This window comes from Grus americana, chromosome 9 (assembly GCF_028858705.1).
Source record: "Grus americana isolate bGruAme1 chromosome 9, bGruAme1.mat, whole genome shotgun sequence".
NCBI lineage: Eukaryota > Metazoa > Chordata > Aves > Gruiformes > Gruidae > Grus > Grus americana.
This window is the reverse complement of record NC_072860.1, coordinates 2,102,013-2,111,674: the sequence shown is the minus strand read 5'-3', so window position 1 is coordinate 2,111,674 and position 9,662 is coordinate 2,102,013. Positions and strand designations below refer to the sequence as shown.

At 46.2% G+C, this 9,662-nt stretch overlaps 2 protein-coding genes across 12 annotated transcripts in view; one reads left to right on the top strand and one right to left on the bottom strand.

The window, feature by feature from the left end:
- The window catches only part of CEP63 (centrosomal protein 63), a 46,384-nt gene that overhangs the window by 14,061 nt on the left and 22,661 nt on the right, over positions 1-9,662 (top strand). For 5 of the 11 annotated variants that reach the window (XR_008578245.1, XM_054835022.1, XM_054835024.1 and 2 more), the window contains exons 2-6: positions 212-368; positions 585-656; positions 1,778-1,887; positions 6,810-6,945; positions 8,634-8,814. Coding sequence is in view for 10 of the 11 variants with exons in the window: in XM_054835022.1 (XP_054690997.1) it covers positions 6,902-6,945; positions 8,634-8,814 (225 nt within the window). In the remaining variant the exon portion in view is untranslated. Of the gene's footprint in view, positions 1-211; positions 369-584; positions 657-1,777; positions 1,888-4,753; positions 4,924-6,339; positions 6,440-6,809; positions 6,946-8,633; positions 8,815-9,662 lie in introns of those variants that run through there. The other 6 variants (XM_054835023.1, XM_054835018.1, XM_054835015.1 and 3 more) reach the window with 5 other exon arrangements.
- ANAPC13 (anaphase promoting complex subunit 13) lies at positions 882-4,679 on the bottom strand. Its single transcript, XM_054835030.1, has 4 exons — positions 4,557-4,679; positions 3,898-4,034; positions 3,497-3,622; positions 882-1,335 (listed from the first exon to the last, which is right to left on the bottom strand). Exons 3-4 carry the CDS (start codon positions 3,593-3,595, stop codon positions 1,210-1,212), a joined length of 225 nt encoding a protein of 74 aa, XP_054691005.1. The 5' UTR covers positions 3,596-3,622; positions 3,898-4,034; positions 4,557-4,679; the 3' UTR covers positions 882-1,209.

The window sequence follows — 9,662 nt, the reverse complement described above, 5'->3', positions numbered from 1 at the left end:
AGGCAAAAGTCGGGTTTTGTGATTTCGAAGAGGATAAACATTGAGAAAAGATACCAAAAAACTTCTGTCGAGTCGGGAAGCTACAAGCTCCAGGAAAGTGCTTTTTCTGATGCACTGGCAAAAGAAAATCATTTGAAACATTGTTTTCCTTCCAGTTCCTTTCTCACCTCTACCAGTAATCCTAAACTCTGTCAAAATATTTTCTCCTTAGCAAGTTCTGCCAATGGTGTGAAGGAATCGGTCCAACAGTGAAACATGCAAGATGAACAGAAGGCTTTTACCTATCGTGAAAGACGTTTGAGAGTCAGAGATAAAATGAGATAAAAGAAATCAAGAGGGCCTTGCCTTTCTTCTCAGCACAAAAAGAGGTAACAATTTATTGCCTGAAGCTAAAGCCCCACTTGTTTCTTTTTCCCATTGCTTTCCTCAGATTTCCGTTTCTCTTCTGAGACAGCTCATCCAAGCAGCTCTCAGTTCAGCAGGGACTGGCAGGCTCTTTCTTGTTTTAACTCTCAATCATCCCTCAAAAGACAATGATTTTGAGTAACCACCGCTTTAGCATAAACTAGCCTGTCTGTCTACAGGATGCGTACCGGCCAACGTACCCAGGATGTCAGCACTGGAAATGCTGTCCATCGCCACCATCAAATCCTGAGGTGAGGAGTTCAATAACCACCTGTGTTTACAGATTACTTGAATCCTATCGACCAATCTTTCATGCCTGCCCCGTGTTAGTTAACAATGGTAACAACTGACTTAGGGTTATTTGGGTTTTGTACGCTGAACTCTAACCACAGAATGCACAGGAGTACTTCTTGGGATGTAAGCCTTTGGAGTCAGAAAGGATCCCACCGCGAGCTTTGAAATCAGTAACAACTTGAGACAGTAAAAACTACTTCTTTTATCGCACATAGAAAACATTTAAGATCAGAATTGTCACCGATTTAAGAACACTTCAACAGAAAATATGAAATAATTTTACATAAGAGGAACATTCTGATATTAGCTCTGAGGTGTCAGATAGCCGTTGTCATTTCACACTCGTTATAGAAGCATTTTAAACTGTGAGTAGAACCATGGTTTGAATCTGAGCCTTTTTCAGAAATGTTGTTTCCTCCTTAGAGGAGCTTATAACAGTGATGGTCAGCTGAAAAATATTTTTTTTTATATTGCATTCATGCATCCATTGCATGAAATCTCACCGATTCGCTAGTTTCCCGTGGGCGGAACGTTTTCATGGAGATACTGGAGAGCCAAATCTGTCCACTTCATTTCTTGCTCTTTCACAGACTCGGTTGTGCCACCGTTGTCTTGCTCTGGTTCAGGAAGCTCATTCTGAGAACAAAACAGAGGTGCAACTCATTCCACACATAATATGCTTCCTGAAAGGAGCGGGTTACTAAGACTTCATATGGATAACTAGAAAAATCCACAAACGAGACCAGAGGGTGCATCTGAACAATACATATCATACATAATGATCCACTTAAAAATATTACTAAGCCTAGTTATGAACAGTATTCTTTTCACATGAATATTGTGCTTAATCTGAAAGGTAAATTGGTTTTCCAGGGCCCTGGGGCCTTGCTATACACTCAGACCACACACGCAGTGAAGAAGAATATATAGCAAATGCAAAATAAGTAAATAATAGTGCGATGCAATTATTCCATTGCTTGTTTGCAATGCGTTTCTTTTGCTGTTGCCAAGAATACAGATACTGCATTTATTATAGCTGTTATTAAGACAACTGCAGCGTGTTACTTTCCTATGGCAGGTGAGAAATCCCCCCTCTTTCTCCCCGCTGAACTCAGGTGTGGCTGTGCTCTATCAACAGCAGAAGTCAGAAACCCCTACCAGGTGCCACACAGAGCTGCTCACGACACAGTAAGGAGGAAGTATAACTGAGATTTCATTTTCCTTCCTTGTATTATTTGTTCTCTGTGTTGCTGTAGCGGTGCAGTCACACAGAGCGCATTTGATTCTGCCGGATACCATTTGGGCACGAAATCCGAGTTCTAGATCTCTGGAAATGCCAGCATAAGGGAAATAAAACTTTTCAGGTTTGAAAACAGCGATGATCTGAGCCCGTTTCATAGAAATCTCTTGACTGAGCTCTGGATCAGATGCTCAGGATGGGCTCAAATACCACTTTACAACTATTGCGTTTGCTCCTTTACAATGCCACTGAGTAAGTCTCCTGTGAATTTGTGCTGTTTTTTCTATGTGATCAGAGCCACTTCCATCCCTGGGGCTCTTTATATTCACAGCCAGGCCTTTCTTTCTATTGTTAGTCGATGAGGCTTCCTGCTCTGAGGCTGCCATCTGTATGTGACTGTAAGTAGCTCAAGAGATGGCTGTAAGGAGAGAAACAGTGATGTTTGGGCACAGGGCAAAGGCAAATGTCAGCAAGGAACTAGTTTATAATAGTTGCCCAATAAAGGTTATCCCAAGCAAAGCGGGGGGGGTGAGCTCTCGTATCTGAGAACCACAGTTCTGCAAGATCATTCCCTAAAGCTCAAATCTTGCCAGGAAAACTTGCGTGCTATATATATGGATTTTGGAGACGTGTAGCTGCTCCTTGCCCTCTCTGAAGAGACGGTGGTGTAAGGGCTAAAGCTTGAGCCATGCCACTGGCAATTTGGAAATGCGTCTCTGCTAAAAGAAACTAGCAGCCTTTCAGTCCCCACGATCTTAGCACGACTGCTTTGTCAGCATTAGCTGGGGTAAAGCCCGTGTACCAGAGAGAACAGGGAAAGGGAAAATCCTCAGATACTTCTCAGTTCCCTGGTAGTTCCCAAATGGCCAAGAAAGGCATCAGTGGGAGACATCTGAGGCTTCAACTTGAGGATTTGTGGGATCAGAGGTAGCTTTTCCCCAGCTGCACCTCTCTGGCCTGCACAACAAGCTGTACACTGTGTGCGAGGGTAACTGCCACGCGCTGGATGCAGTGCTACAAGCAAGAATCCCACTGTGGATGCAGTTTGTTCACTACTGTCCTTGAACTGCCAATAACAACAGTGTCTTTGGAAAAGACTGATTAGGAAGACATTTGAAAAAATTTCAGCTTCTCTTGATGGAATTTCAGGAAGGGGAAATAAAGTGTAACCAAGACTGCAACTGTCAGCATGAGGCTGATCCTCTCTGTTCTACAAACCAACTAGGGATCCACTAATAACATGAAGGGGAAGCGCAGAGAAAGGACGATTCTACTTCTCCCTGATGCCAAACCCAGAACTGTGTGATGGGAAGGGCACTCCAGTTCCGAGGAGATACGGCAACTGGTCAGGGGAAGGAGGAGAGAAACATCCGTGTCCTCGTCTGCACACTGGAATGACTAGCAGATAGGACAGAAAAAGAGCAAGTCAGATCCGTCCCGGGAACCTTTTGTACAAATTAGCTGCACCACAAGCAACGCTCTCTGTGCCGTTTCTTGGAAGGGGCGGTGATAAACACACCAGTCTTAACTCAGATTGATAAGTAGCAATTCACCTACCAGAGGGATAGCCACATCCTCGTACGGCAATTTATCTTCCCTCCAGGCATCATCGATCAAATCCAGGATTCTGCCATCCCTTTGCACTTCGCTGTCCATCGTTGTAGCGGGTGAGCACAGCTAAATCTGTGACACAAAGCAGATGCTTTTTAACATCGTGTCCCCAGCCACATAGCTGGAGTTTGGACTCCAGTTTTGATCCAATTCCTATTAAGCTTAAACTTTTATGGAAAACCTCGATTTCTCCTAATCCACTCAAAAAAAAAAAAAAAGGTTATAACCACACGACAGCTACTTAATCTGAAAGGAACACTATCAAACTGAATTGCAGATTGATGAATATATAAAACTAGCCCGTTATTACTAATTATAGAGATTTACATGTGTTTATAGCTACTGACCTTTAGGAGTCACTTTTGCGTGAGCTTGGGGACCTGGAGCTCCCCCGAACTCCACACAGAACTGTTGCTTATTGTTTGCTGCCTACTCACTTTCAGTCCCCGCTCTGCTGCCGTAACTCACCCGCACCTTCACGAGCCTGGGGAACGAGTGAGAACAAAGCATTTAATGGCACACAGAACGCTGCCAAACCCCTGAAGTCCAGGAAACTGGTAAAACAGGAGAAAAATGAGCTGCGTCTCCCACCCTCGGCCACTCTATCCGTTGTGGTGGCTAGTACTCTGCAAATGTCACCGCAGGACTGGCCCCTGCGTGACTCCTGCAGGACAGCACTCCATCGTGCCAGGGTTGGAGATTACCGGTGTTTATGCAAAACCAACCGGTGTTTATGTAAAACCAACCGGTGTTTATGCAAAACCAAGCCGGGCTTGGGACCCTGGGGAGGGCGCAGGGCCCAGCTGGCCATGGCTGGCTCCAGCGCTATGCACTGAACAGGCCTTGCCTTTGCACCCAGAGCTGGGGGGGGGGTATACGACAGGCAGGCTGCACGGCGACAGCCGCGGGGAACGGGTCGAAGCGCCTCCCAGCCCCGGTCACCGGCGCGATGCGGCCCCGTGTCCCTCCCGCTGCCCCCCCCCGGGGGCCGTGGCCCGCGCCCTACCCTGCCCATCTCCGGCAGGCAGCCTCCGCGCCGGCAGTGCGCAGGCGCAGCTCCCGCGCAGGCGCAGTGCTCGCTCGCCGCGGCGGTTCCGGCGTTGCTCAGTCGTTAGGTTGGCACGGACCGACCGAGCGGCTGGTGGCGGGGTGTTGGCGGGGTGTTTGCGGGGAGGGGGGGGCGAGCGAGCCAAGCCGGGCCCAGCGCAGCCCAGCCCAGCCCAGCGCAGCCTAGCCCGGCCCGGCCCACCGCTGGCCTCCGTTCGGGCGGGCGCCACCCGCCGTCAGTAACGGTCGCCGACCGTCACCCCCCGCGCCGGGGTCCGACCCGCATTCAGCGACCGGGGAGCCCGGAGCGCAGGTCGGCCCCGGGGGTGTGTATACGTACATGTATATATGTGTGTGTGGGGGGGTTCTCCCGCCTGGCCTTGGCACACCGGGGGGCGTTTCCCGCGGCCGGGAGGTCGGGCAGGCGCTTTGGGAAGCTCTTGCTGCAGCCTGGGTCCTGCGGTTTGTTCGTGTAACCGTACCGACAGCAGCGCCCGGAGATTGCATCCCGCGGGGGGGTTAAACGCAAAATAATCCCGGTCTTTCCTCACGGGCGGTATTCTAAAGTTCTCCTGCGTATTGTCAAATTTTCTCCGCTTGGCTCTACTGCTGCGATTCTTTCTTGAGTTGGGATGCGAAACCTTGTTGATTTTTAAACGTTCTCGCTCTCTTTTTTTTTTTTTTTTTGGCAAATACTTCCTTTTCCTTCAGTTTCAGAAGTGACAGGCCAGCTCTCAGCTGTGGCAGAGATTGTTTCCTCTTGTGGTGTCCCTATGGACCTTTACTCCTTAGCGGCCTGTAACTTGTGCATCAAGAGTTGCAAGCTTGAGAGGTCAAAATATGATACGAAGTCAACAGACCTGATGTAGCATCAGTACTGGTTAGGGGTGTCTGAGCGTGAGGCTCTTCCCCCAGACCCCGGTAAGCTGGCAAGTATGCAGAGCTGGCGGATTTAGGTGTCTTACCTCGGGGGCCCTGCGGAGAGCCCACCAGGAGCAGGAGTTGGATGCTCTCCAGCTCCTCGCGGCACTGGAGCTTCCAGCGTTGAAGCGATTCCCAACCCCTCAGGGAAGGAGCTGCTGATTACGGGCCTGGGTTGCTCTCCAGATGTTCTGTTTGAATTTTAGCAGGCGTTCTCTGTGGTGGACAATGAAATCTCTCTGCTACCCACTGAAAATCAATTCTGTGATAAGTGTGATTAGAATGAAACAGAAGAGCTCCTACTGGCTAACGTCCGCTCTTGCTGCCTGGAGAGCTGTCAGCAGCTCTGGGGATCTGCTCATCTGCTCTCCTCAGCAGCTCTGCCCATCAGCAGGACAACAGAGATGTTCTGCATACTGATTGAATCGTGTTAAGTGCAGACGGGACCAAAGAGAGACAAAACACTGTATCAGAATAGAGATAGGAATTTATTTTTTTTCCCTCAGTGAAATACATATGTTTTATATGTGCGTGGTTCAAAATAGAGCTGAACTCCCAAGGACAGGTTTTAATCTCTAGGTGGAGTTTTAAAGTGCTGTAGGAGCAAGACAGAAGCTCTGATGGAAGCGCAAGAGAGCAAAGCTGAGTCTGCATTTCTGAAAGTCTCGCTGTCGGTGATCTGCTCCCCCTTTTGTTGATTGCTTAATAATACCATAGTAATCTCTGAGCAACGATGTTGTGAGGATCCATCTTAGTACTTGAGGCAGTGCCTAGATGTTTTGGAGACAGAAGGTTGTGTGAATACCTCCAGAGGGTGAAGCTGAAGTGTAGTTTTGTATCCACAGGATGAGTTTAGCCGTTTTTCTGTTGGCGAGCCACAGTTTCATGGAGGAGCCACTGAAATAAATTCTAGCTTTCTGGGTGCGGTTCCGTGGTAACTTTCTTTTAGTTTTTATTCCCCATTTTTGCTTTTAATGTAAACCTTTCTTGCTTCACAAATATGTGAAACTTCTACGTGTAGACATACATACATGTGTTCGCAACTTAAAGGATGTAATTTTTAACTAAAACAATGTACTGCTACTGTAAACCCATGCAACTTACTTTCCTAGCTTAAGGCACCAGAGGAATTTTGATTTTTTTTTTTTTTTTTGGGTAGAAAAATCTGTTTTCCTTTATTTGGTAGACATTTGGCTTGTAAGTTCATGAAGGTGACCACTGTTTTCCTCACCTGTAATTGTGTGCTAATTGTAATTTTTTTAAACCTTCTTTCTTCTGTGGACTTCTGCAGTTGGGTGGAGAAGTAGCCTTGTTCGTGTATTGCCATGGGTGACTGCTGCTTTTGGGTACTTTCCTAGCTGCTAAAGCCACCAGGATTTGACGATGGAGGCTTTGCTGGAAGGAATGCAAAGAAACGGGCAGGGGAGGTATGTATGCAACAGTTATTCAAAATTATTTAAGTACTAACTTTTCCTCCTGATCAGAATCAAATCCTCTGGTATCAGACAAAGCTTCTCTTGCTTAAATGAGGGCTTTAGAGTTTGTCCACTAGCACGTGCTGGCCTTCAGCTGGTGCAGAAGCAAAGTCACTGAGTGAGCTGGCTTTGCAATCATTCCTTGCCAGATATTATGGTCTTAATTGTTAGAAATTTAGTTCTACACCTTCCTGAAAGGCTTACCTTTGTTGCTGTTGTAAACCCTTCTTCCTGTCTAACCTCAGGAGCAGTAGTAATTAAAGGTGTGAATAAATGGTTTTTTTGTAACAGCCTTGCAAGGTTAATGAGACGTGACTTTGTTATCTGGGTTTGTTGAAAACATCTGATTATTTCCTGCTCGCGTTGAAACTGCAGAGTCCCATTCATCTCTGAAGAATCCTTAATGCTCTGTCTTAGGTGAAAGCATCTAGACTTTTGGATGTCTGAGAGAGACTGTAGTGCCAATAATGGAGAAAAAAATGTTTATGTGTTAAACAAGCGTGAAGGAAAAGTCACTGATGCCATTTTCGTAGTCATCTTTGTGACTCAAGTTTACTGATACCGTATCTTCTATAGAGAACTGGTTGCAGAAATCAAGTTTAAGACTTAGCTTTATATTAACAGATGCTGTGAAGGAAATGTTCTTGCTCTGCATAATAGCTGCTAATTTTTGGTTAACTTGCAGGACAGGGTGAACTTCAAATTTAACTGATTTTGGCTCCTTTAAGAAGTTTTTCTTTCCCTATAGAAAAACTGCCAAGTTTTGAAGCGTGCATATGCTCTGGGGGAACAGAGAAATTTCAATCCCTTAACCTATTGATTTCCATTTCTTTTCAGTGCCGCCTGTTTGACAGGCAAATTAAAGGGGTAAAGATCATCCTGGAGTTCACTGCCCTCTAGGGCTGTATCTTGCAAGCCTTAATATTGTCCCTGGCTTAGCAGCTTGTGAAGTTTTAGAGGAGTTACTTGAATTGGCTTCAATAATTACTGCACCAAATTAGAAATCGCAGCGTCGCTAGGGAGCATGCTCTCCCCGATGGATCGCAAATGTTTTATTCTTCATTATCATGTTGTCATCCATCCCCCTCTACTTAGGGGTTTGTCTGCATTTGTGATAAACTTCTGTTTTCAGGAGCTGATAGCTTGGCTGTAAGATCTCTCTGGTGACTGAAACTTGGTATAAAATGCCTCTGCCTGGAGAGCAATTAAGGCAAATACAAAAAATGGATGAAACATGCTCCGGTTTACTTGGATAACGCATAGTACCGAGACAAAGGGATAAGGGTTTATCGGTGCTCATAACGGTTCTCTGTATAGAAGACAGACCCCCACATTTAAAGTGTGTAGGTCATTTTGTTCACACTGGGATTTCACAGTATTCTTCATTGATCATTGCCAAATTTAGGTCTCTGTCCAGTGGTACGAGACTACCACTTGTGAGATACTGCATTAGAGAACGGGATGAACACCCAAGTATTTCTATTCCTCCGCAAGCTGATATGCATAGAGATCAAAGCACTGCATGTGCAGAGTTGGTCCCTCGGTGCAGATCAGTTTGTTCTGCTGACTTTGTTGTTGTGGGACACTGTAGCTGTGCTGGGTGATGCCTGCTTCGTAACTTCAAGCTCTTTCCCTTCCAGCGGTGGGTTCTTGACTTCCTGTGAGGCTGAGCTGCAGGAGCTGATGAAGCAGATTGACATTATGGTGGCTCACAAGAAATCTGAATGGGAAGGACAGACACAGGCTCTGGAAGCTTGCCTGAGTGTTCGAGAGCAGGAACTTTCCTCTGCCAGGGCTGCTCTGCAGGAAAAACATAAGGAGGTACCGCCTCAGGTTCATAGTTTCCTGATCGTTGTCGACCTGTGTGTTTTACGTGTTACAAATACAATATAAAGACCGAACCTGAATTTCAGAGTTTGACTTCGCGTGGACATGTGGTTTGGGTATTGTTTCATCAGTTTTGATTTTTTTTTTCTTGTAATGTTTAAATGCTAAACCAGAACAGGGGGTTAACTTCAGCAAATAGGTGTGCTAAGCGAAACAGGAACCTGTCCTGTAATTGGAAATCAGGAACAGAATTTACAAAGGAGCCTGTCGGAACAAGGTGTCTGATTCATAATTCAATCAAAGTCAAGTGATCAACTCCCCAAGGGTTGGTGGAAGTCCACAGGCTGAATTGTCAGAGTTTCTAGAGAGAGCCCAGAGATGCTGAGTCTGGATGCAACAGTAATCGACAGCCCAGTAACATGCAGTCATTGGTAGAAAGAAGGTGCAGTGGTGTAAACTACACCTGGATATTGCTGGGAGATTCTCCAAGGGCTATTTTATGCAGCTCAGGTTTTGTAGCCTTTTATTAAAGGCCTGGGGGGCAGGCACCAAATTTCTGTATCGGTGGAGAAGTACCAGTAAGTGAAGCTTTTGCATAGGATGTGGACCAGTAACTGAACTGATGTATCTTTTCCCGGATCAGAGGGAACCAGCAGGAGTCTGGGTGGCTATATCTTAAGATCTAGCTATGTTGACTTTTTCTGAAAGTGTTTAAAATTTATCCTTATATTTACAGCTGCTGCATCCTACCTTTCGGCAGGCTCTTCGCCACATATTGTGTTTTGGCAGCTCCCTGAGGAAGTTGCTTTGACTTCTCGGGTTGAAAGCCAGCTGATAATGGC